Source organism: Dendronephthya gigantea, unplaced genomic scaffold (assembly GCF_004324835.1).
Source record: "Dendronephthya gigantea isolate DGI-Jeju-01 unplaced genomic scaffold, DenGig_1.0 000053F, whole genome shotgun sequence".
NCBI lineage: Eukaryota > Metazoa > Cnidaria > Anthozoa > Malacalcyonacea > Nephtheidae > Dendronephthya > Dendronephthya gigantea.
The window spans coordinates 1,316,539-1,342,683 of record NW_021163063.1 but is presented as its reverse complement, the minus strand read 5'-3'; the positions used below and the strand labels follow the sequence as shown (position 1 = coordinate 1,342,683).

Below are 26,145 nucleotides of genomic sequence, written 5' to 3'. Positions count from 1 at the left end.
GAGCATTAGATTCTTGTCGAAAAAGAAAACGAAAGAGGAAAGGACTAAGTCGAGGTAAACATGGCTGCTTTTTATGCTGGTTCAATAACATCCAACTTAAAATTTACTACAAAGGTTTGTTTTCATCGCGGTATCATGCTTATTTTTCTTACGATATCTGAGAAATTAACATCTTTTGGATTCAGAGGTTTAGTTCGCAGTACAAATAAATATACGGTATCGTTGTTTTCATTTTCAACGCAACACTGAAAATGTAAATATAGGTTTACTACTTTTAAACTTTCTTGTGTAAAGGTGCCTCTATTATTAAAAGCGACATCAAATGACGAAAAGCCAACGCAAGGATATGACCTTCAAGAGATAACTAGTATGGAAGCATTTGAATTGTAGATTTGTTGTTATTGTAATTGTTTAGTAGTTTCTCGACTTGTGATTTGCCTATGTACTAGAGAATACCGTCTTCTGATAGTCATACTGAAAAGACTAAATTCGTGGATCTTCTATAATAGAATCCTGTGTATCCTGTCTAAATAATTTAAAATGTTTTTAGGTAATATGTAATATCTACCTTTTACCTAAAAGAATTTGTATCATTCATTTTCTAGGGATTTCCAAGTCTTCATTAGCTAATTGCCAATCATTACTGACATTCCTGCTTGGTCGTCTGGAGAAAAAAGACCCTCGGATTAAGTATAAGGTATGCATCACCCTTACATAATTTAGACCATGATCATGTTCAATACATAATGAAAGCTGGTAATCCCTTGCGGTGGTAAGTTGCTTAAAAAAGTATAGTCTTGATGTATGACCAAGTACATATTTAAGAGGATTACTACTACTCAAATTTCATGTACCAGTAAAAGCTAATGGTTGCTTTGCAATCTTATCTCCAGGTTCTGCACTTGATGAAATACCTCGTGATAAATGGTCATTCAGAATTTCGAAGCCAGCTGAGGCACAATGCTGAGCCAGTAAAGGAAACCATCAGTAAGAGATTTATATTGTTTTGGTTTTTACAACTAGTTTTAAACACTTTCCAATGTGATGTCATATTTTGATTTCTCAGATTTCAAGGGTGAATTGGATGAGTTACATGGTGATGGACTAATTCTCAAAGTTCAACAAGCAGCTTCAGTATGTATTCATTTTCCCTCTCTTCCTATTCCCTCTCTTCCTCTTTTTCCCTCTCTTCCTCCTTTCCCCTCTCTTCTTCCTTTTCCTTCTTTTCCTCCTTTTCCTTCTCTTCCTCTTTTTCCCTCTCTTCCTCCTTTTCCCTCTTTTCCTCCTTTTCCCTCTTTTCCTCCTATTCCCTCTCTTCCTCCTTTCCCCTCTTTTCCTCCTTTTCCCTCTCTTCCTCCTATTCCCTCTCTTCCTCTTTTTCCCTCTCTTCCTCCTTTTCCCTCTTTTCCTCCTTTTCCCTCTTCCTCCTATTCCCTCTCTTCCTCCTTTCCCCTCTTTTCCTCCTTTTCCCTCTTTTCCTCCTATTCCCTCTCTTCCTCTTTTTCCCTCTCTTCCTCCTATTCCCTCTTTTCCTCCTTTTCCCTCTTCCTCCTATTCCCTCTCTTCCTCCTTTTCCCTCTTTTCCTCCTATTCCCTCTCTTCCTCTTTTTCCCTCTCTTTATCCTTTTCCCTCTCTTCCTTTTTTTTTCCTTTCCTCTTCTTACGTGGGCATCTCACCCCTCTACCTTCCACATCTCCCCCATGTGTCCTTCTTCCACATCATCTCCCAACTCTCATCTTTTTCCGCCACTTCCTCTACCATTACCTCCATCTCACCCCATCTTCACGCTGATATGTGAAATCACAACAACAATGCAAGCAGTATCCAACCTTTTAACTGACAACAAACTCTTTCACAGGAACTGGAGAAATTGCTTTTTGATGTTGATAACCCAGAAGTTGAAGTCATATACAAGTCTTTGTGTAAGTAAATATTTTCTTGAATAAATATCTCTTCAAAAATGAACTGCATAAAAACTGACGTTGGATCATGTTTTGATCAGCTCAACAACGCATGGTATTGCTTGTCTAATTAAACGTGTAGTTCCCGCCTTTGGAGTTATACGAAAAGTGGTCCATTACTCTGACTGGACAGAGAAATTTGCTTGCTTGCAAGAGATCTGTGAATGTCCTATCATCTCTATGCCTGCAAATATTGCATTCAAATAGATTTCTTCTACTTTAAGTGGCACCAGATCAATCGGTCAGTAAGAAAATGCAAGGCTTTGGTTATACTGGAACCCTGGAACTAAGTAGGTCTATTTTTCTCCACTGAAATAATAACTTAAATGGAAAGAATTCTTGATACCGATTGGCAAAGAAGCGTGATATTAGTTACCTTTTTCATCTATATCATTAAGTTATTCTTTCTAGAGAAAGAGCCATCACTGATGGACACACTCATGAAAGTAAAGAAATCTGGCTCTGAGATTTTGAGCTTTAATAAAACGAAACCGAAGATCCCACCATCATCCGAATTCCAAGCAATTCCATCGACCCCTGAGCCACAATACACTCCAGTTGATTTAGGTAAGACTTATGATGAACTAACACATGTAAAATCCTTACAATTTTAAATCGGAGTTTATATTAATTTATATATTTTATAGAATCTAGTTTTGATGACGGAATTGAGGAAGAAGATAAAAAGTATGTTCTGCAAGATTAGTACATCCTCTCTCTGAGTACGTTCTTCCTAAAGGTCCAGTAAGAATCATCTCTTATTGATCCAGTGTTACTACAGGAAGAAACCTAAGCTAAACTAACTTTATGTATACTGGATAGCCCTATCAGTTCTACTAAACTGTTTTTCTTAGAGGTCAAGTAATTTTTGTTTAAACGTAGCTCATAGTTTTTTTCGTAGTTTTTCTAACTTTTGTTAAAACGTAGCTCTGATGTTTTGGAAAGTGAAATGAACAGTGATCATTACTATGAACGAAAACTCGTCCGAAATATTACTGATGAAAGTGGAATAACCAAAATTCCAAGCAAGGAAATGCTAAAAGATTTCGTTAACAAGTTAGTCTAAGATATGTATCTAACAATGCTCAGTACACTAACTAATCCGGTTTTATTAAAACCAACTATCGCCAATGAACGTATTTCTTAATGCGCGTCTTGCTTGTTTCTAGGTCACTGTCTTTAGAGTTACCAATAATTTTAGATATGTTAGACGAAAGACTTCAAAATCCATCTGTTATTGTCCAACTGGTATGTGAGCGAAGTTTTGTTTATATTTTATAGCAAAGCTGAACTAATCCGTTAACTATGGAAACCTCTGGCAGCTTCCTGAGGATCATCTCTTATTGATCCAGTGTTACTACAGAAAGAAACCTAAACTAAACTAACTTTATTTATACTGGATAGCTCTATCAGTTCTAAATTGTTCTTCCAAGAGGTCCAGTAAGAATCATCTCTTATTGATCCAGTGTTACTACAGGAGGAAACCTAAACTAAACTAACTTTATTTATACTGGATAGCTCTATCAGTTCTAAACTGTTCTTCCTAGAGGTCCAGTAAAGATCATCTCTTATTGATCCAGTGTTACTACAGGAGGAAACCTAAACTAAACTAACTTTATTTATACTGGATAGCTCTATCAGTTGTTCTAAACTGTTCTTCCTAGAGATCCAGTAGGGATTATCTCTTATTGATCCAGTGTTACTACAGGAGGAAACCTAAACTAAACTAACTTTATTTATACTGGATAGCTCTATCAGTTTTAAACTGTTCTTCCTAGAGGTTCCTTGATCCATCTTATTGAAAATGTGTATTTTTGCTTTCAATTCTAGAAATCGCTTTGTGTTATTGAGTTTTTGTTGAGAAGTACACTTGCGAACATTTCTCGTGAAATCGATGAACACTGTTCGAGCCTTCATTTGCTAGTTGAAAGTGAAGATCTGACTGTTGGCTCCAAAGCAAAAAAGGTAACATACTGCATGTGGATCTTGCCGTAGTTTTTAATAAAGGGGAAATGCAAATTGTTTAAATTGTTATTTCAATCATTTTCTTCAAGATTGTCCTCGCCGTGGCCTCGTGTTTGAAGCAAGATAAAGAAGAACAAGCATCTTCCAGAGGTAGAGGTAGACGGTAGTGTGTTGCTGCGCGGTTCTGTTTACAAATAGCAGGATGTTTTCCAGGCTTGGTTATAGCACAGAATACCTATCAGAAGTAGAACTCCTGTACTTTTTTCGTAAGTGTGATTCGTCATGATTCGTCACTTAGCAAGTGCATTTTTTGAGGTAGTCACCCCCCTGCCAATACTAAATATGGCTTGATTTTAGACATTGGCAGGGGGGTGACTACCTCAAAAAAATGCACTTGCTAAGTGACGAATCATGACGAATCACACTTACGAAAAGATAGTATAGAGTTATTCTTCTGATAGGTATTCTGTGGTTATAGTGATGACGAATGCCGTTAATGATGGTTGCTAATTGTGATAGCGATGGCGTTGTTCACGTTGTTCTTGTGTTGTTGTTGTTGTGTGGTACTTCATATAACGTGCGACATATCGATTCATAATTAAATTGATTTGTTTCTTAGTCGAAAACCTTGTCCCCCCAAGTTACAACGATGCGAATGAGCAACCAAAGATGCCGGAAAATAATAGAAAGGACACAAAACAAAAGGTTAGAAAGACGCCTGACAAATGCGACTGAAATTCTAAGAATATACCACTGATCTGACGACTTACTGGATCTAGCACTGTATACCATCAAAACCTAAATCCAGTGTATTCTGAGATCAGTCACAAAGACTGGCTTTTAGTTCTTTGTTTAATTGCTTACTTTTCCGATGTAAATATAAAAGTGACGTAATTATTAATAATCAGTACTACGTTTTGTAACCATTACGTAATTCAACTCTTACTGCAAAGTAATGTGAATTAATCTCAATCCTTCCCTTAAAATTTCAATGTTTTGCTAGCCAGCTAATGAATATGAATATCTTTAAATTTCAGCGTTCGCAGAACACAGACTTGAGTTGCCTGTTTTCTGGGATGAATCTTTCCACTGGAACAAGGCCTGATTCTGCAGGTAATCGTAAGCTGGTCGAAGTAAGCGAAACTCCGGTGGAAACAGGCTTCCCACGAGACTCGAATCTTGTGACAATACTCGACACGAAGATGGGAAATTCAAAACAAAACTCGTTAGGAAATGATAAACGGACGACTGGGCGATCAAGTCCAAACGTGTCTTTCGACTTATCGAGGGAACTTATCGATAAAAAAACAAGCGCAAGTTTCGCTACGGCGCGCGATTTTGATGCTCAAAATTCTGATAAGTTCGATCTGACAAGTTTGGAACGCTCAGGAAGAAGCCATTCTGGGCTCGAAGGTGGGCGTTTTTGCGCGGTTAACGAATGCAAAACGAAGGTAAATGAAGGTGAATTCGCAGAGGCAGGATGTGATAAAGCGATACAAAATTTGGAGAGAAGTTCACCTCAAGAAACGCGTAAACTTTTATTGAAGTCTAAAACAGATATGGACTCAGATAATGTTGATTTGTTTAGTGTGAAAACTCAGAACTCAGGCTCGAATCAAAACCTTGAAACGCAAACACGAAATGTAGACGATTTACTTATTTTGAGCACCAACAAACCTACCACACAAGATCTTTCACAAAATACTACCTCGAACCAGGATTTGTTAACCTTTCAGACGGAACCGCGATCTCAGGCACTTCCCGGAGGTCTGGTACTTCCTAGCAATAACTCGTCCTCCGGCTCGAGACGACCGTTTCCGAAAGACATGAAGTCGGAAACGGACGGATTTGATTTTATCCGAAAGTCGAGAGCCGACGCATTTAGTTTTATAAATGACGAAATTCAAGCGAGTAAAAATAAACCGAAATAGATTAGGTTCTCAATGAGAATAATTTTTGAATAACAATGAATAATTTTTTAACAAAATTTTGAATAACACCTATTTATAATGTGTGAAATTTAAATATATACGTGATCTTTCTAAATCTTTCACCCTATCAGTTAAAAAATATTAGTTTATTGACAGATATATTAAAGCTTTACTGATTAAACAATGGTACCATAAAACATGGTTTGAGCCACCCGAAACGTTGCCAATATTAGTGGTTAAACGGCGTCGAAAGCAAATGAATATTTAAAAAAAAACTCCGAATTTTATGATGCACGGAATGTTGAACTGAATAGTATAACTGGAGTATGCCTTCAGCCTTTCAGAAAGCAGGAAATCTCGTGTTATGGCGTTTGCAATATTGTGAGTATTATAATTATAAGTAAGTACGTATACTAAGCAATAATTCTTCATTTGGTAATCAATTTATTTGGGAAAATCATTTGCTTTCAAAAACGAAATTTTGATCACGGAACGCTCCCCCCCAGATCTTCCCCCCCCGGTCTAGTGATAAATATCTATTCTTAAATATCTTTTGGGTCCAAGTTGTAAAGCCTTATTACGCGGTGAATTTTTTATCCAACTTGTTCCCCAACTATTTTGGCCATTGCGAGGCATGTTAAACGGTGTAAAAACTCGTGCAACTCGCAAAAGCGCTGCGGAAGAAGTTACATTGCCCCGTTTAAAAGAGTCTTCTGTACTTTAGGCAAATTTGGAATATTTATCATTAGGCCTCGTTACTAAGGGACGGTTATTAAAACGAAAAATTTGTACAAAAAACTTGAATAGAGCGGTGTGGGTGTCGAATGTTTAACCACCTGCCAAAATAATTGCGAATGAAAATAATTACTTCTGATGTTATATCGCGTTGAATGAACCATGCCCGCGTTCTTTTTGTTGTGAAAGCTTAAAACTGTAATGCCAGTCGTCTTGTTTAGTACTTGGTCATTTGGTTTTCAAAAAAAAAAGACAAGATCGAAGGAAAGGTTTTGAAGAGGAGTTTATAAGGTATGATCTTTTCATGTCGTATAATGTGCTTGTTTAAAGTTGTCTTATTACTCTTATATTAGCTATAGCGAGCTAGGGGAAATTTGTGCCCTTGTCCAAACGAGAGTTGTCAGAGTTAGGACGTTAGTTGGCAAGCAAATCAAATAGGAGGTTGATAAAGTTTACAACCGCCAGTATCATCAAGCGTCGTTTCTTGGTCAGACTCTGAAGAAGGAGAGTTGCATTAGAGTTGACAAGCTAGGCTTTGCTTGGGTGGTTTTTTCATCAACAATCGTGTCCTGGTCGGATAAGAGGGGAGTTACATGGGATTTGGCAAGCGCGAGAGTTTACATGGAGAGATTATTCAAAGCCATTTCAAGCAGAATTCATAAAGCATATTGTTATATTTTATGTCAATAAACCACGCTTCACTCTCAAGAATTAAGAATCATTAATTAGTTTTGCAGATCGCTTGTTCTACTCCAGGTCATGGAAACCAACCAAGTTCCCGGAAATTCTGCAAATCCACCCCAAAAGCCAAGACGACTTCCGGAAATCCCGAAGGATCAGGAACCGTTTGACATCACGAAAATCCCGCCGAAGCCGCCACGACAAAGACCACGTGGTCAGAGATGCTCCACCCCAGACCTCCAACGTCGAGTCCCCGGTTCCATTGCTCACAAAAGATGCAGGTCTCTTGTGAAATCGATTGATTATTTTTAACTTGATAAAGCAGTCGTTTTTAGCTATTTTGAAATGCCGTGGAGGACTAGTCACGAGTGAGATTTACAATGCATCATGGGCCTTTTTGGAAATGAGCTTTTTGTTCACGTCAAAAAAAAAGTCCCGTGATGCAATGTCAGCCTAACTCTCACAAGTCCTCTACAGCAACTTGGAGTGACCATCTCAAATTTATAGGTCAGTGGAGTCAATACGCTTATCTCCAAATCCTGAAAATGAGGAGCGCAGTCCACTGTCCAGCAAAAACGGAAATCTGAAGCACGCAAATTCTTCATTTAATAGTCCAGGTAAGTAGGATTCAGTTGCAGAATTTTCATCTGCCAGTCACACACCTCTCACGCGGTACCTCAAATTAATTTTTATTCAGCTTTTTTGGACACAACTTCATGTAAGACAACACGAAATCCATCCAGTCCCAGGCTCTCCCTTCCAGCGTATTGTGGAGAGGGCGCAATATTTATTCGACGCTGTACGAACTGTCATCAGCGAATATTCCCCGAGGAAGAGCGATTCGTTATTGCACAATCGATGTTATTTCATCTTGCTTGCTTCCAGTGTTCCATATGTAACAAGACTTGCGACATCACAGATTATTGTTACGTCATGGAACACGAGAAGTTCTACTGCTTACGTCATTATCACGAAATGGTCGCCGCGGGAATAGGGATTGTTGAAGGGGCGAGAACAGTGTACGGTTCAGGCCCTGGAGCCTTTGCGGGTGAGTTTAATCAATCATTGGAAGAGCAGTGATAAAGCTATCCAGTATAAAGTTAGTTTAGGTTTCCTCCTGTAGTAACAATGGATCAATAACAGGGACCGCGGAGCAGGGTGGCTCGCTGGGCTTTAGCCCCACCAATAATTTTTCCGTAATTAGTCTTTAATTTCGAATATTTTTTAGTTCGCTCAAATTTACAAGCAATAGAAGCGCCAAAATGCTGGAAACTTTACATAGGGCAAGCATTTGACCATTAAAACAGCGTGGTTATCCATTTCAAAATATTTGACATCATAACCAAAGCATGGTTATATTGTTTAATGTTTGTATATGAGCGCCAAACATGCTGGAAACTTTACATAGGACAAGCATTTGACCATTAAAACAGCGTGGTTATCCATGTCAAAATATTTGACATCATAACCAAAGCATGGTTATATTGTTTAATGTTTGTATATGAGCGCCAAACATGCCTGGAAACTTTACATAGGACAAGCATTTGACCATTAAAACAGCGTGGTTATCCATGTCAAAATATTTGACATCATAACCAAAGCAAGGTTATATTGTTTAATGTTTGTTATGAACGCCAAACATGCTGGAAACTTTACATACTATCTATTATTTTCCATTAATCCTTAAATTGAGAGGCATTTGCGGCGATTTCAGACACCTATATTTTAAAATTTTCCCGGACTCTCCTAGCAGGCGCGCGGTTCCGAGCCCCAGCAATACGAAAAACGCTCCGCGGTCCCTGAATAAGAGATGATCCTTTCTGGACCTCTAGGAAGAACAGTTTAGAACTGATAGAGCTATCCAGTATAAATAAAGTTAGTCTAGTTTAGGTTTCCTCCTGTAGTAACACTGGATCAATAAGAGCTGATCCTAACTGGACCTCTAGGAGGAACAGTTTAGAACTGATAGAGCAGCTATCCTCTCGTATCAATGAGGGATCATCGATAACTGTTGGTATAAACCTTATTTCTCTTTATTATCAAGCTGTCGTTGGCAAACGGCGAAAGCGAAAAGAAACATTGAAAACTTTGACAGAGTTACAACATCGTAGGACAAAACTGGCCCAAATTGCATTTCAGTTGGAAGAAGCGATGAAAATGTCAAAAAGTGAGCAACATACTACCTATAAGACACAGCTGTTTACACCATTGCAAGTTTGGCTTATTTCAGATCAGTGATTGGCAACCATCAGTTATTCGGCAATCTGTCAAAGGCAAAACAACACTATAAGCTTTGAACGATATATCTTTAATACAAGTCTATACTTTATAGACGAGGAACGGGCGTTTCTATGGAAACATTGGTTTGACGTCACGTATGAGAAGAGTATGATAGCAAGAGCAGTCGCGGAGTTTGCTTATCAGTGAGTATCAGCCACAAACCCAGAGACCATCACGGCTTTACTGATTTCGTTTTTCACAGACCACAGTGCCTCTTTTTAGTTGCATTTTACGTTGGTGTTCCACTGTTCCACCTTAAATAACTGTACTGTATTTGTCATTCAAAATACTGGAACGTCCGGTGTCGCTTGCATGTTCAATCTCTACGAGATAATGCCGGTAGCAGTCATTGTATATTGTTAATCAGCTTAAGCGAGATTATCTGTTGCAGATTAAAGGAGGTCGAGCTTTGCAATGAACAAGAGCAATTACAGAAAAAACTACGGCGAATTAGGAGAGAGAAAAGTATGTCCGAACTCCGAAGAAAGATGGTAGTATTCCTTCTCGTGGTAACATTTGAGGGAGGACTTTCCTCCCCACGAGGTTTTCTCCTGTAGTAACACTGGATCAATAAGAGAAGATCCTTACTGGACCTCTAGGAAGAACAGTTTAGAAGTGATAGAACTATCCAGTGTAAATAAAGTTAGTTTAGTTTAGGTTTCCTCCTGTAGTAACACTGGATTAAAATACCAAATTCCACAAAGGCATCTCCTGCCGCTAAATGGTACTTGTCCCGCTATAGTGGTTTTTCATGGCGGCCATCTTTGTGGTCAACTTCAAAGTTCCGCCTTTATTAATGTCTGCATGTTCCTTGCAGTGAACTCAAATAAAACTGGAACGCTCACTCTATGACTTTCCCTCATTGATGAGTGAAGCCAAGATGGCGGATCATGATGCCTTTCTTGTAGGTATGATCCAGGCCTCTGGCGCGGAAACTTCAAAGGAAAATTAGAATTCCCGACAAAATTTCTGCGTGGAGGCCTGGATCATACCTACAAGAAAGGCTTCATGATCCGCCATCTTGGCTTCAAACTTCCGGCAGAGTGAGCGTTCCAGTTTTATTTCAGTTCACTGGTTCCTTGTCGGAACTTTGAAGTTGACCACAAAGATGGCCGCCATGAAAATCCTCTATATTCTTCCTAGAAAAAGGAAATCAGGAAGACTTGGCGAACGACGAGGAAACATGTTTACACGACATTTTAAATGTGATAGAAAAACGCGACCTGCTCTTGCTTGAACTTGAGATAGAACGAAGAAGGTCAGTGTGTCCAAACAGCTGATTCAAAAAATGTCGTCTTTCAAAAACCACTTTTAAAGTTGAGCGCGCAAAGAATGCTTCGTATGAACTTGTTACACTCATGGGTAAAAACCAGAAAAGGATTACCATTTAGCTAAGAAACAACTATACTTTCTAAATCACATCATTTCACTGTTCATGAAAAGCGGATTTAGCATTGCTAATGTAATGGAAAGTTCATCCAAGCAATGAATTTGTTTCATTGTTTGTTGCACCAATGTTGAAGGTTTTTGAGGGACAACCATTTTAAAATAGCTGGATTCAAATGAATGGAAAGCAGTCAATAAATCTTAGCTATAAACGAACTCTATGCTCCACAGTTTGTTTGAGCGTTTGTTTCCGTGGTAAAACGCGATGCATTTTATTCCAGGGATGACGAGGAGTCTAGAAAATTGAAATCACTATTCGAAGGTTAGTATTTCTGAAGGAATCGTTTTAACCTGGTATAGAACTAATGACTTTACAACAAAGGAATATGCTAGATTTTGCTACGATACGGGGGTTGAAGTGGAAGACAAGTCTAAGAGTTTTCAGAGCCACAGGTTGACCTCTTGTGGTTAAACGAATTTCGTTGTATTGTACAGGGTGTATAAAAAAAAGGCAACACTTGATATTCATGAATATCCAATGTTTTTCAACAGAAAAGACGAGGCTTACAAGCCATTGTAATCCCGGTCCAAAAGGCCTAAAATCTATTGTGCTTAAGAACAATATGAATTTTAAGAATACTAAGTGGTTGCCTTTTTTCGATGCACCCTATATTTTAGGGTTTTTTTTCGTTTGTAAACGCGTCATTGTGCTCACGAACGTTTCAATATTTTGAAGGACTAAATTATTTTAATATTCCAGGCCATTTAAAGAAAGGAGTGCGTGCGCAGAATATCGAGTTATCATGTGACAGTCAGAATGGACAGTGCGTAATACTGTAGTTGTTATAGGTTAGTATAGCGAAGTATTATAAGTTGAAAGTCTCAGGTGAGGTGTGTAATTGGATCCTGAGGTACACTATCGGATTTCGATGGATCGTTGTACCATCATCTTACGTAGACCACGGTTACAAACTCAAAATCACTTAATTCAAAGTGTGTCACGCGTTATAAACGCACTTTAGTAACCTTAGGGAGTCACAAAAGATGTAAACAAAACAGATCACTTTTAGAATCAGAATCATAAAAAAAATACGAACTCCTATAATATCATTTTTTTTGGTTTTTACGAATATCAGATTGCCTCCAGGCTGCGTAGGCTTAATAATATCATAATGCAGCTCCTAAATTCTCAAATTTCAAAAACAAAAGCGCACATGACTCGAAGGCCGGGTTAGCCTCGAGTCATCGGTAGTCATTGTCATAACCTGTGAATATTTTCGATTTTACTTTCGTGCGACAGAAATTTAAGGCAATATTTGGTATAGACGTGGGGTGTATTACACATCTTGTGGTTTGCATCTCTGGCAACTGACAAAATATTCACAAACCGGTTATTATCAAGTGAGATACTAAGTGCCTTGAAGTCTGGCCCTATATCAAGAAAGTATTGTCAATGAAATATTGCCACCAACGTATATATCCTGTTGAAAATGGGGCAAAGTTGAAAAGGCAATACAAACAATTACTCGGAATAAATTGTAGCTGATTCTCGCCTCGCAAATCGTCGCGATGGAAAACGGAAAAGCATTCGTTGTAAAGCTGGAAAAAGCGACGGAAAAACCCAGGTATTTCCATGTTTGTTATAACTTATAAGTATGTTTAATATTGGCATCTGTCGAGAGCAGAATATGTTTATATTCAAATTGCGATCAAATGGATTGTTTGACGTTTGTTGTATTTGTTCAAGAGAAAGGTCGCCGTTGCGCTGAAACGGCAAAGCAATGCCGAGATTATTTTCGATCGACGTTCGTCTTAAAGGCATGGCGTTTGATTCTAGGATTTTCAAAGGTTTTCCTCATGTAACTGGTGTAATATTTTGTGACAACCTATAAGCGCTGATGCAGTAATGGTGGTTAAAGTGGCATTTCGTGACAATGAATATTATGTGTACAAAGATTTAATTTGGTTTATAGGTTCAAACAGGTTACCTAAACTATTACCCCATAGGGGGCATTCTATAGATATAAACATAACTGATTACAGACCATTTATCCCTGTAACAATGGCAGGGATAAATCATGTCGTGTTCTGCATATCATTGTGACTTTGTCATTCATGTCTTCAGTCATGATCCAAAGGTCAGAATGTTAGTTTCACTGTCTTGGCATTATTTTGAAAATCTCCATGTCATCCAGTCATGATACAGAGATCAGAATGTTTCGTTGTCTCCATTAGTAATATTTGAGAGAAATCTAAAGAGCTAAAGAATGTGAACTGAATCTTCCATGATTTTGACAAAATCTTAACACACTCCATATCAACCAGTCTTTTCCTGTCTTTTCAATTTCTATTGTTTTTTAAAAGCCCTTGAAGCTCATTGTTCTAGTGATCATCTCTGAAAATGTTGCAAAAAGCTCTCGGATTTAGATTAGGATTAGTGGAATTAACGGATTATCTTTTGGTAAGGATTTAAAAGCGCCAACGGTCCGGTAGAGCTCAGCGGTTTCAGAATCTTTCGATGTTCTGAATTCTCTGTAAACTGTCTGGAAATGTTGCAGAGAAGCTCTCGGATTTAGATTAGGATTAGTAAGATTAAACGGTTAATCTTATGGTAAGGATTTAAAAGCGCCAACGGTCCGGTGGAACTCAGCGGTTTCAGAATCTTTCGATGTTCTAAATTCTCTGTAAATTGTCTGAAAATGTTGCAGAGAAGCTCTCGGATTTAGATTAGGATTAGTAAGATTAAACGGTTAATCTTATGGTAAGGATTTAAAAGCGCCAACGGTCCGGTGGAACTCAGCGGTTTCAGAATCTTTCGATGTTCTAAATTCTCTGTAAATTGTCCTGAAAATGTTGCAGAGAAGCTCTCGGATTTAGATTAGGATTAGTAAGATTAAACGGTTAATCTTATGGTAAGGATTTGAAAGCGCCAACGGTCCGGTGGAACTCAGCGGTTGCCAGCATTAATAAAGGTTCAATTAAAATTTTCAAAGCTTTTGCATAGTGAAATTTACATAGTAAGTGAGTCTCTCAATCTTCTAATCTTTGTCAAACGATCGGGCAAATATTCAAGCCATGGATGGCACATACCAACCTACAACAGAGCCCAATGCTCCTGAGGAGGATGCAAGATGCAGTCTGGGCTCGTTTTGGCCGCGATCGCGAAAAAATAGGGCCCCGAATTTAGAGTATTCTGACGACGAGGACGATGATCACGTACTGAAAACCAAACGCACAAAGAAGAACAGCTATAGGTATTTAGACGATTACATAGCGTAAAGTAAACATCACGAGGGATCATTTCACTTGTTTATACTTGAAATACTTAGTCTCGCAGATAGATAGATGCTTTAGACAAACTCGAACGCAATAACAATGCCGTTTACTTGCAAGTTATCGATCTAAATACACCGCAGGGTAAACACTATGTATTTTTTAAAATGTATCGTGATATTTCTAATGTACGTGTGTTGATTTTTAAATGAACACCGAATTAAATCGATTCTTCGAATCGTCCATTTGTTGTTGTTAAACAGTTCTGTGCAAATATTTCTCATATTTTTAAAACAATATCGTTTGGGAAATTGCAATGTCATCTGTCCATGTTGATGCGAAAGCCAGACGGAATTATGACGGAAAACTTTGGGTGTAACATGATTTTAAATATATGTATTATTTTGTTCGAGAAATTCGCTTAATTATATACCTTTGTAGATAATTATGAATTTAGCTCTTCGAAGGGGAACTATGTTATTGCCAGTTTATTTATTTAATTCGGAGCAAATATGCAACAGTAGGCGTAAATATTTAATCCTCCCCCTTTCAAAGACTTAAAACGTAAAACGATTATGCGAGAGTTTATGTTTTAAGATCGCCTGCTATTCTGAATGAAATAAGGTCGGGTATATATTCTTGTGATAAGGCTATGACATAAGGTGACACTACAAGAAGGTGTACTAAAGATAAAGGGGTATATTATCTGCATTGGCTAAAGATCAGGCCCAGACAAGCCCCTTTGTTAATGATAAGCAAGAACATTATTAAAAGATATCTTCTAAGGGAGTTTTGGTGATATTTTGTAACAGACAATTTGGATGAATAGTCCATATGATTTTGGGAACTTACCCCCTTTGTACTGTCATAAAGTAGGTATTTCCCACAGATCACTTGTCAATCATTAAAAAAATGCCAAGTCTTAATTATTGAATTCCAGTGTACATTATATCTGTGTACTTAACTTAGACTTGTGTCCAAAGAATTTTATCAAAAAGAACCTGAAGTAACTATCAAATATTATATCTTTATTTAAACATGATAAAATTATTTGTTAAACAACTCAAGTAGAGCACTTAGGGACTTCATACCAACACCTCTGCCAAGATCATGAGAAAGATTCCAATACATGCATAATGCATTGTCCCCAACAACTGGAAATATTCCAAAATGCATTGAAAGTATCTTCTTTGTCTAATGTCAGGTGAAGTTACTTATAAGTGGCTTCCAAAGTGCTGCAAGTTAATACTTACCCTGAAATCCCCATTAACTTGCCTTTGGTTCTTGCCTTTTGTTTCGCAGATTTGTGGCAAAAAGACATGGACATGCGAGAAGCTGCAAAGATATCATAGCTAGTTTTTGCGGAAGAGGTTGATTTTAAGATTCCATTTGTTTCTGTTCAATTGTAGCCAGCTTTGTCGTCCAATGCCATGCATGCCTGCCCACTCAACAAGTGGTCCTGTTCGATCAACTTCAAAGGCCTCCCTTGGAAGCACCCTTGAGAGAGAAGCTGAACCTGCGAAACCATCAGCAACGGCAGGAAGCAAGTGGAATATTGTACGAAGGTTTGTTGGGGTGCTTTTTTTAACTGTATAAAGGTTCCCAAGAGATGATCCTTACTGGACCTCTAGGAAGAAACAGTTTAGAACTGATAGAGCTATCCAGTATAAATAAAATTTATTTAGTTTAGGTTTCCTCCTGTAGTAACACTGGATCAATAAGAGATGATTCTTACTGGACCTCTAGGAAGAACAGTTTAGAACTGATAGAGCTATCTAGTATAAATAAAGTTAGTTTAGTTTAGGTTTCCTCCTGTAGTAACACTGGATCAATAAGAGATGATCCTTACTGGACCTCTAGGAAGAACAGTTTAGAACTGATAGAGCTATGCAGTATAAATAAAGTTAGTTTAGTTTAGTTTAGGTTTCCTCCTGTAATGACACTTGATGGATTAGAATGAGCCTGCAAGATGTATTTTTATATTTTCCAGTAAAATTAAGAAAGGCACAGAAGAATTCTTTTGCCTTTGTGAAGATGATCAGAAACGACAGTTGTTGGAACAGAAATGGATGGCCCGCCGCAATCGGTATTGCAGCAAGCGATACGGCCCACTAAACACCAGCCAATTGGGTGGGGATGCCACGCCCAGATTCCCAAGTATCAGCAGCGGGCGAAGCCAGCAAAATGTGTTTACTACAGTCATGTCTGTGAGCCCAGGTCAGCCTGGACCACCGGTGTTGGAAAGGACAAAAAGTAGGAAAGAATCTGTGGCTTCAATGGCATGGCAGGGCCTTAAAAACAGAATCATAGTACGTGAAATTATATTTCTCTCTCGATAAACCCTAGGTTGCCTAGAGGTATGTGTCCCAGTTTTATATATTGCAGTCAGTGACACAGTTTCAGCTTGAGAGAAGTACGTGTGTCCAGTTTTATACATTGTAGTCAGGGACACACAGTTGCAGCTTGAGAGAAGTATGTGTGTCCAGTTTTATATATTGCAGTCAGTGACACACAGTTGTAGCTTGGGAGAAGTATGTGTGTCCAGTTTTATATATTACAGTCAGGGACACACAGTTGCAGCTTGAGAGAAGTATATGTGTCCAGTTTTATATATTACAGTCAGGGACACACAGTTGCAGCTTGAGAGAAGTATGTGTGTCCAGTTTTATATATTGCAGTCAGTGACACACAGTCACACCTTGAGAAAAGTATGTGTGTCCAGTTTTAAATACAGCAGTCAGTGACACAGTCACAGCTTGAGAGAAGTATGTGTGTCCAGTTTTATATATTGCAGTCAGTGACACACAGTCACAGCCATACAGTCACACCTTGAGAGAAGTTTGTGTGTCCAGTTTTATATACAGCAGTCAGGGACACACAGTCACACCTTGAGAGAAGTTTGTGTGTCCAGGTTTATATACAGCAGTCAGGGACACACAGTCACACCTTGAGAGAAGTTTGTGTGTCCAGTTTTATATACAGCAGTCAGTGACACACAGTCGCAGCTTGAGTGTATGTTTTGAAGTATGTAAAGATCTGTTCACAAGATGTAATTTTGTCAGATCCAATCATTGAGATGAATATAGTAGAATATAGTCAATTAACTATTAGTTCCGTGTTTCTACTTTATATGTAGGGTGGAGATTTCTCATCTGCGATGTCGCACGGTGAAATGATTGGCAAAGGTCGGAGTTTCGCACCAGCGACTTTGGCTCATCTAGTTCATGATGAAGAAGACGGTGTATTTGAAAGCGCTGTGAGTATCCTGGGAAGGCGAACTTCGACACAAAATAACAATGAAAACAGGACAGAGTTGTTACAAATACCTCCAGGGGCCGGTTTTATAAAATTATTTAAATACACGTTGCATAGTTAAACCCTAGTTAACTCAGAAATACGCGACTCTGTTTGGCCAATTCTGTCCTTAACTACACTCAGTAAAATTAAACTAGTCTTTTATACAACTGGGACCAGCTATCGACAAAGTATTCTTCATCGTGGCAAAGAAAAGAGATTTAGCATCACATTTTAAAAGAGCGGCTTGGGTTGCGCGTGGAGTTTTATAATTAGCTCGTAAAAGATGTTTGAGCTGTTTTAGATGTATAATTAGATGTTTGAAAATGGTCTTTAAACTTTGCGAGATTCGTGATTGCCATTGTTGGAGTATAAAAGAGGTATTTAGCCCGAACACAATGCTCACCGTCATCTTTTTTTTCCCAGCCAAACAGTCCTCGGTCTTTCAGAGCTGATATAGATGACGAAGTCTTCTTTGATTTCATTGGCGGAGCTCCAGGCTCGACCCAGTCTTCTCTTCCTGCGATCAGAGAAGATGACGAGATCGATGCTCCACGGTAAGTTAAAATTTTGTTCAACGAGAAAGGTTTTCTTTCAAGAAACCGCACTAATGGTAAATTTGGAATGTGCTACTCTTGTTCTTGTTTGACCAGGACATGACAGTTGATGAAACTCTCATACAAACTCTCGCTTGTCAACTCTCATCAACTCTCATGCAACTCTTGTTCTTGTTTGACCAGAACATGACAGTTGATGAAACTCTCATACAAACTCTCGCTTGTCAACTCTCATCAACTCTCATGCAACTCTTGTTCTTATTTGACCAGGACATGACAGTTGATGAAACTCTCATACAAACTCTCGCTTGTCAACTCTCATGCAACTCTTGTTCTCGTTTGACCAGGACATGACAGTTGATGAAACTCTAATACAAACTCTCGCTTGTCAACTCTCATCAACTCTTGTTCTCGTTTGACCAGGACATGACAGTTGATGAAACTCTCATATGAAACTTTTTTAATTCTTTCTTTTAAAGCGAGCATGCTTCGCCAAAAATCGACATTACACCGGAACTTCCCGAAAAACTCCGACTGGAAAAACCCGACGAGAGTCCCCCTCCTCCGCTACCGGAGAAGAAAAGGATTGGTAGACCACCGGAAGAAAGGGTACCATTACCGTTCGTTGAACCCTCGGACAGTCGACCCCGCTTAAACCGGCAAATTAGCACCGCCAGTCAACGTGGTAACAGGATTATCCGATTACCTGTGGCTCCGGTACCGTCCGGAAATCGTCGCGAAATTGGGAAGGGTCTAGTTGGACGATGGTTGAACAGAACGATCAAGAGAAAACGCCTGACCAGCTCCGTCAAAAAACAACTGGACAGTATGGAAGACCATAGGTCGGTTGATTTTGACTTTGTTTGTGGATAAGTTCCAATATAACTAGGGAGCAGCGTGGCAGCGTCTTCAAACAACTTGGCATCAAATGTGGTATAACAACTGCCTAAAATAGACAAAACACTTCTCGACGTTTCGACTTGAGGGCCTTCGTCAGGAGAGTTAGTAATGAGGCCCTCAGGTCGAAACGTCGAGAAGTGTTTTGTCTAATTTAGGCAGTTGTTATGCCACATTTGATGCTAAGTACTTTGTTTGTGGTTTGGTTCCACCGAATTTAATATTATTAGTATAGTTAGTTTTTTTGTTTTTGTCACCCTGGATAAAATAACTGAAACGTTTTAAAACCAATCATAGTGAACCAATGGACAATTTCCTTTTTCAACTAATTTTTGAGTCGGGCTACAAAGAGATCTTCACAGCTCGAAGAGTATTCAAAAATGGCAAAACTGCAACGTTTTGTTATGAAACGTTATAAGATGTCAGATCTTGCAAGTGCACCTAAATGCCTTTTTCGCCGTTTTTTTCCAAGACGAAATATGCTTATTTTCAGCGATATCACAAGCCTTATCTACCATTTGGTGGTGGGGGGGAAGGGGGGGAGGGTTGTGCCAAGATCTCAATTTAATCAACGAATTTGATTCGTAGACGACGATAGATCGACCCTCCCCCCCCGTTTCCTCGTATTTTCTTCACAATTTTCAATGTCTTCCTCTTTTAGACCATATTTCACATACTGGATCTCATTTGTCCAAACAAGCATTCTCATCATCACCCTGGCTGTCTATGGTTTTGCCCCAGTCGGTTTGACCGTGTCCGAAGAAGTAGCGAGGGTAAGTCTCCCAGAGTGGGATCACCACCCGATTGGCAGAAATTTTGCTACGCGAGGCATAGTTGTTTTACAGCAGACATTTATACGTCTTTTCAGGTTCACAGAAGTCGTGGCGGGTATTTAACTGAAGAGAAAGTGAGCACTAAGACTCCTGATAATTTCTGGATTGGCTTATCGAGGGTAAGTCAAGGTCTATGTAACTTAACTGGACTGAACTAGATTAAATTGAATTGAACTGGACTGACCGAAGAGAACAGGACTGAACTGGACTAAATTGGAAAGGACTGAACTCGGCTAAAGTAAACAGTATTAAACTGGGCTCATCTGAACTCGTCTAATTGAGCTAAACTGCACATTACAGAACTGAAATTAACTGGACCGGGCTAAATTGAACTGGTCTAAACTAGACTGGATTGAGCTAAATTGAACTGAAATAAACCAAATTTAATTATTCTGGACTGGACTGGATTGACCTCAACTGAACTGAACTGAATTAGACTGGACTGATCTGGATTGAGCTGCACAGGCTTCCGCCTTAGATTAGATTGCATTTGGTAGACTAAACTAGACTTGAAATAACCAAATATTAATGTGTATTTAAATTTCCAGGACGCCCTGATTCAACTTGGAGCCAAATACGCGCCTTGCATGAGAAAAGACAAGGAATTGCAGCGCATGCTGGACAGGGAGAGAAAGGAGGAAGCCGAAACTGGCTGCTGCATTGGAACAGATCAAAATGGTTGCATACAGACATCACAAGAGATGTGCAAGGTTGAAAAACTGTATCCCTGTATCTTTGAAAAGACCTGGCAGAACTTTTTCACTGATCCAGTGTTACTACAGGAGGAAACCTAAACTAAACTAACTTCATTTATACTGGATAGCTCTATCAGCTCTAAACTGTTCTTTTTAGAGATCCAGTAAGAATTATCTCTTATTGATCCAGTGTTACTACAGGAGGAAACCTAAACTAAACTAGCTTTATTTATACTGGATAGCTCTATCAGTTCTAAACTTTTCTTCCTAGAGGTCCAGTAAGGATCATCTCTTATTGATCCAGTGTTACTACAGGAGGAAACCTAAACTAAACTAACTTTATTTATACTGGTAGCTCTATCAGTTCTAAACTGTTCTTATATAATCCTATTTTTTCAACGCTTATGTTTAGAAAACATTTTCTACGCTGTACAAGTACAGAAGGGACAATAAATCCAGAGCTGTCTGTGGGCAAGACCCGATGTAAGTTAGCTGTTCGCTTTACTAAATATTCTTTCTCGTATTTCGTGGAAAGGGACGCAGGAGACGCAGAAGATATTAAACTAGTGTTATGGAAAACTGAACCGTTGGCCCTTCTTTGCCAAGTACTTTTTAATCGTGTTTCGTTGAGAAGCTATATGCCATGCATGCAATGTCTGCAAACTATACTGGCGGTTTTTCTTGTTAATTTGCACTGTGTTGATAAACGATACGGTAATACCCCATTGATTAGCTGTATAAAAATGTTCATACTGTGGCCTTTGACATTTCAAATCAGAACACAAACACGGAAGAAACAGTTTCAATTACAAGGACATGGTCATGGAAACAGCAGCATATTAACATATAAATTATTGTATAGTTGTGTTACTGAATGCATGTGGAGTGTATATTGAGAGAGTGTGGTATTCATATAAATAAAGTTCTTCGGAAAAACTAAAAAATTACACCGTTCTCCTAAAGTCTGATGAAATGTAAACACTGCAATAGACAAGCAGCATCAAAGGAACCTCCGAGTAGCTTTGGATGTTAATTTTTAGCTTCGTCGCTGGTTCAGCTGTCGGCATTCTTTTTTCCTCCCGTGGGTAAATTAATCTCCATCTGTCCTTTTTAGCGATTGTGTGGATCCGCCATCCGTTGAGCCAAACAAATGGTCTCCTAATGATATTACCGAGTGGCCGGTGAGTCGCCAGACAGTTTGAAGTTCTCGTTAGCCAATAGCCATAAAGCCTGACCGCTTTGTCCGCAAGCAGACCATCTTGAGACCGTCTTTACCGGCTTCCAGCTGCTCTGTACTGCATGGCAGCGAAAATATAAGGATTCAGGTTTTTCTGTGTTTTGATTGCAAATACCTGAATGGTTTTTTTCGGAATACGAGACGAAAATCTGTGTTGAAATCGCTCATTCGATGAAAAAATGTAAAAAGGAAAATATCTCAAAAAAACTGTCTATAATTTCCCAGGGGTTTTTTTTTCGCCAATAGTTGCTTTTTTGATGAGGTCCTTTTGTTTTGTATTTTTGTTGACGTTCTAACGCTGGATAGTAATTTTTCATTGCTTCCGTGATATTTCAAACACCCAGTGTTTGAGTCAAGCATTTTCAGCTCAAAACTCGCAAAAACCAATTTAACTTTAGTCACGTATCATTTCTCACATAAGTGACTGGTTAAATTTGAAGATGAAGGCAAATTTCGCATCAAAACAATAATTTCGTCATCCTATCATCAAAGTAAAATAAGCTCTTTAAAGCCTCATTTTCTTTTTATTTTTATTTCAAAGATTTGTAAAAGACTGACACAGGAGTCGAGGAACAACACGAATAAGAAGCCAGATCACTTAAACTGCAAAATAACCGGTCGGCCATGTTGTATTCGTGATCAGGCTGAATGTCGCATCATCAGTCGTGAATACTGCGAGTTTTTGAACGGTGTTTATCACGACGAGGCGACTCTCTGCTCACAGGTAATCACATACCCAAACCTAAATGAGACTGATCTCAATATGATCAGCGAAATCCAACCCAAAGGACTGTCGTAGAATATGTAGAACTGCAAAGTTCGGTCGAGAAATGTGGCGTTAAGCCCGTTTTCCACTAGGCGAATTTATTCGCGCGAACAGATAAAAAGTAGGAAGCGGTTCTACTTCTTCACGATTCGTCAACGCGACGCTAAATTTCAGTTTTTGGAAGGGAATAAATTCAATTCTGGAAAGAATGTTTCAGAGCTATGGGCCCCATGCATATCAAAATATGCTATCCTTCAGTTATTATCAAGAATATCATAACATGATAAAACTTATAGGTTGCTTTTAAAAACTCAAAAATTCGTAAAGAAACGCGTCGCGTTGGCAGATCGCGTCCGGTGAAAACTGTTAAGGCCCACACAGACTGAACGCGAATTGGTAACGCGGCGCGAATTTTCAACGTTTTATATTTTTCAAAAGCAAATAAATTTTAACTTATCATCATTTTCTTGTAGATTACATAAAAATAATAGACTTTGACTGCTCTAGCGTCCATAGATTCCAAATTTTGATCCCAGAATTTAATTTATATGCTTCTGAAAACTGAAAATTCACGTCGCGTTGCCGCTTCGCGTCCGGTCTGTGTCGGCCTTTACAGTTTTGCCATATCGAGCTCTCGATCCAAACCATGCCGTTGTTTTTATTTAGGTCGATTGTCTCGGAACAACGTGTGGTCTTCTTCCTTTTCTTCATCCAGAAACGCCTGACCAGATCTACAGATTATGGCTGTCGCTGTTTTTACATGCTGGGTGAGTTAAAGGCCTCGTATTTGCCTCGTAACCACCTCGTTACGTCCTCGTAACAACCTCGTCATATCCTCGGTGTTTCACTCGCGTACAATGCAAGCATCTTTTGTACTGCGAGGTCTCATCTTGTTGTGGTTTTAAAGTGCTTCATGCAAATTCCTGAGTTGGGGGTAGATTTCAGAAGCTGACTTATTGATCCCTTGCAGGATACTTCATCTACTTATCACTCTCATATTTCACTTCACGATTCTCAAAGACATGGAGAAAATGGCGGGCTGGCTTAGGATTGCGATAATCTATATCTTCAGTGGAATTGGAGGAAATCTCTTGAGTGCCATCATAACACCCTACCAACCCGAGGTAATGGTGGAAGAATTTATATATTATTTGGGTGTCGGGACTTTGTATATTCTTGTACTAAAACGTTCACTAAATGTTTGGACCAGGGATAGGATAGGAGTCGAGAGAATTTAAATCAATTCCAAGGATTAGATTTGCTTTGATTAAGTCCTAGGAATAGATGAAGTTTGATCAATTCTTATATCAGATTATACCACATTTTATTACAAAGTTGTTTGAAGACACTGCCACGCTGTTCCCTGGTTATATCGAAACGATTCTAAATGCTTCTCTCTTTGAAGGTTGGACCCTCAGGCGCATTATTTGGAATCATCGCTTGCCTTCTTGTCGAGCTTGTTCAGAACTGGCAAATGATCAAAGAGCCCTGGTCAAGCGTCTTGAAGCTTGGCATCCTGACGTTCCTCTTGGTCATATTCGGTTGCCTACCCTGGGTGGATAACTTCGCCCATCTGGGAGGCCTAATGTTTGGAACCCTTTTGGGTTTTGCATTCCTACCTTACATTACCTTCGGAGAATGGGACAGGCGACGAAAATTGATTCAAATTGTGGTGTCCATCGGGCTGACTGTAGCCATATTTATTGTGCTGTGTATCGTATTCTTCGTTGACCAGGAGTCCACCTGTTCCGGGTGCCATTACATAAATTGCATTCCTTTTAAGGAGGATTTCTGTTCTCCTTCGCTGAGCGGTCGGGGCCTAAGTCCTAGAGTTACATCTTGATACCCGAGGGTTGATAATGTGAACACGAATGGATGTAGCTGACATTGGTAGATGGAGGTGGATAAACGCAGTACACATTAGGATAACAGTTGATATTTGGGTATTGCAAATTGTGGATTCAAGAGGCAGGAGCACAGTGATTAAGTAGGGTAACGGTTGATATTTAGGTATACTGAAGGACAGACATTGTGTCCTCTCTAGGGAAACCGTTGGTATTTGGGTACTATAAATGATGAAATACAGGTCACAGATAGATGAAGGGAACAAAGAGTGTGACCGCATCGCACACCTGGTGGTTTTAGCCGGCCGGCTGTTTCCCGTCGTGTGCGGCCACAGTAGGGGGTTACGTAACTGAGCATTTGTTTACAAATGATCTTAAGTACGTTGTTTGCACAGATTAGACTGTTATAACATAGGATATTTATTTTTTGGCGAGCAAACCGTATACACAGCTGAAGGGAAGTTACCGGATGGAATGTCCAAATCACTTCGAATGCAAACTAAAATATTTTGATTTTTGAGATTTAAAAGCTTCCGTTCATAGGAAAAACATAATATGAATAACTAACCTCGCCTCGTTTTTTACTGAGCGAAATTGTTCAACCGTCGCGAAGTATCATGATTTGTCAGCGAAAAATTTTGCCGCTGCGTTCTTTTAAAGCGAACATATTCGTTTTAATACTGGTGACCGTGCTTGAAAAGTGTCAATCTGAATTTCGTATTTCAACGCATGTTAATTACGTGACCGCAGTCAATAAAATCTATTAACATGCGTTAAAATAGCCTTTGTTTTTTATCGACTTATAAGCTATTCTTACGTAATTCAAATGCGAAAGTTCAAGTCGGTTAAAAAAATTTAACCCTAAGTACAACTTTCATTCTTGCTAGTTAGTTTAAACGCATTTGGACGACCCCTTCGAAATGTTAAGACTGAAAAACTATGCGATAAGCCTTTCTGTCACACAATTCTATGCAGGAAGGGTTGTTACGTACGGATTTGACCTTCAGACATGCGTGTCTGACGTCAAATTTGGATTGCGCGTAATTTTTGACCGATTTTACAACCAACAAACGGTATACGTTTTGAATCGCTTTCCACTTTATTTTCTAACCTGAAAAATAACACCACGCAGCTGAATTCAATCACAATAATTAAAGTAATTAAAATAATGTTGCGTCTGGCTGGATTTAAACACTCCCTAATCTTATAATATTTGTATGTAATGTTTACATTTTTAACTGTATAATAGCTTACATCATGTGTTGTTTTTCTAATGAAAAGTCGAGAAAATATTTTTACCCCTTTGCTCTTTATTATTTTCAATCATAAATAAAGTTAGTTTAGTTTAGGTTTCTTCCTGTAATAACACTGGATCAATAAGAGATGATCCTTACGGGACCTCTAGGAAGAACAGTTTAGAACTGATAGAGTTATCCAGTATAAATAAAGTTAGTTTAGTTTAGGTTTCCTCCTGTAGTAACACTGGATCAATAAGAGATTATCCTTACTGGACCTCTAGGAAGAACAGTTTAGAACTGATAGAGCTATCCAGTATAAATAAAATTAGTTTAGTTTAGGTTTCCTCTTATAGTAACACTGGATCAATATAAGAGATGATTATTACTGGACCTCTAGGAAAAACAGTTTAGAACTGATAAAGCTACCCAGTATAAATACAGTTAGTTTTGTTTAGGTTTCCTCCTGTAGTAACACTGGATCAATTCGGAGATTTTTCTTATTGCACCTTCAGGAAGAAGACACGCAGTCCGAATGTTTTTTAACGTTTAAAATATTGTCTCAAGGAGTTGA

General features: G+C 38.8%; 3 protein-coding genes across 6 annotated transcripts; all 3 read left to right on the top strand.

The window, feature by feature from the left end:
- Positions 1–41: 41 nt before the first annotated feature.
- LOC114529071 lies at positions 42–5,926 on the top strand. Its single transcript, XM_028550794.1, has 15 exons — positions 42–114; positions 295–367; positions 606–697; positions 894–987; positions 1,067–1,134; positions 1,860–1,923; positions 2,187–2,252; positions 2,374–2,529; positions 2,610–2,649; positions 2,890–3,018; positions 3,132–3,210; positions 3,793–3,927; positions 4,017–4,077; positions 4,547–4,632; positions 4,965–5,926. Exons 1-15 carry the CDS (start codon positions 61–63, stop codon positions 5,856–5,858), a joined length of 2,091 nt encoding a protein of 696 aa, XP_028406595.1. The 5' UTR covers positions 42–60; the 3' UTR covers positions 5,859–5,926.
- A 231-nt stretch (positions 5,927–6,157) lies between these two features.
- LOC114529073 lies at positions 6,158–12,031 on the top strand. Of its 3 annotated transcripts, XM_028550796.1 has the most exons (11): positions 6,158–6,239; positions 6,815–6,884; positions 7,331–7,555; positions 7,782–7,891; positions 7,972–8,322; positions 9,319–9,441; positions 9,607–9,697; positions 9,946–10,019; positions 10,698–10,812; positions 11,222–11,262; positions 11,701–12,031. In XM_028550796.1, exons 1-11 carry the CDS (start codon positions 6,185–6,187, stop codon positions 11,778–11,780), a joined length of 1,335 nt encoding a protein of 444 aa, XP_028406597.1. In that variant the 5' UTR covers positions 6,158–6,184; the 3' UTR covers positions 11,781–12,031. The 3 variants fall into 3 exon arrangements, with proteins under 3 accessions (XP_028406597.1, XP_028406599.1, XP_028406598.1); XM_028550798.1 differs by lacking the exon at positions 6,158–6,239 and having other exon boundaries at positions 6,686–6,884; positions 7,350–7,555; XM_028550797.1 differs by lacking the exon at positions 6,158–6,239 and having other exon boundaries at positions 6,686–6,884; positions 7,323–7,555.
- A 128-nt stretch (positions 12,032–12,159) lies between these two features.
- On the top strand, positions 12,160–25,616 carry LOC114529070 (inactive rhomboid protein 1-like). 2 transcript variants are annotated; one of them, XM_028550793.1, is made up of 15 exons: positions 12,160–12,565; positions 15,623–15,778; positions 16,204–16,522; positions 17,350–17,469; positions 17,934–18,064; positions 18,544–18,906; positions 19,623–19,734; positions 19,830–19,913; positions 20,343–20,504; positions 20,902–20,972; positions 21,604–21,670; positions 22,268–22,450; positions 23,159–23,259; positions 23,463–23,616; positions 23,898–25,616. In XM_028550793.1, the coding sequence occupies exons 1-15, from the start codon at positions 12,510–12,512 to the stop codon at positions 24,333–24,335; spliced, it is 2,517 nt and encodes an 838-aa protein (XP_028406594.1). In that variant the 5' UTR covers positions 12,160–12,509; the 3' UTR covers positions 24,336–25,616. The 2 variants fall into 2 exon arrangements, with proteins under 2 accessions (XP_028406594.1, XP_028406593.1); XM_028550792.1 differs by lacking the exon at positions 12,160–12,565 and adding an exon at positions 13,892–14,194.
- The last annotated feature ends 529 nt before the right edge of the window (positions 25,617–26,145 follow it).

Coding starts and splice junctions, on each gene's coding strand:
- LOC114529071 (XM_028550794.1), top strand. CDS start 61: ATGGCTGCTTTTTATGCTGGTTCAATAACATCCAACTTAAAATTTACT. Junction 2,650..2,889: donor ATTGAGGAAGAAGATAAAAA/GTATGTTCTGCA, acceptor GTTAAAACGTAG/CTCTGATGTTTTGGAAAGTG. Junction 4,633..4,964: donor GAAAGGACACAAAACAAAAG/GTTAGAAAGACG, acceptor TTTAAATTTCAG/CGTTCGCAGAACACAGACTT.
- LOC114529073 (XM_028550796.1), top strand. CDS start 6,185: ATGCCTTCAGCCTTTCAGAAAGCAGGAAATCTCGTGTTATGGCGTTTG. Junction 6,240..6,814: donor GTTATGGCGTTTGCAATATT/GTGAGTATTATA, acceptor CGTCTTGTTTAG/TACTTGGTCATTTGGTTTTC. Junction 9,698..9,945: donor GTCGCGGAGTTTGCTTATCA/GTGAGTATCAGC, acceptor TATCTGTTGCAG/ATTAAAGGAGGTCGAGCTTT.
- LOC114529070 (XM_028550792.1), top strand. CDS start 14,016: ATGGATGGCACATACCAACCTACAACAGAGCCCAATGCTCCTGAGGAG. Junction 17,470..17,933: donor ACGGTGTATTTGAAAGCGCT/GTGAGTATCCTG, acceptor TTTTTTTCCCAG/CCAAACAGTCCTCGGTCTTT. Junction 18,065..18,543: donor GACGAGATCGATGCTCCACG/GTAAGTTAAAAT, acceptor TTTCTTTTAAAG/CGAGCATGCTTCGCCAAAAA.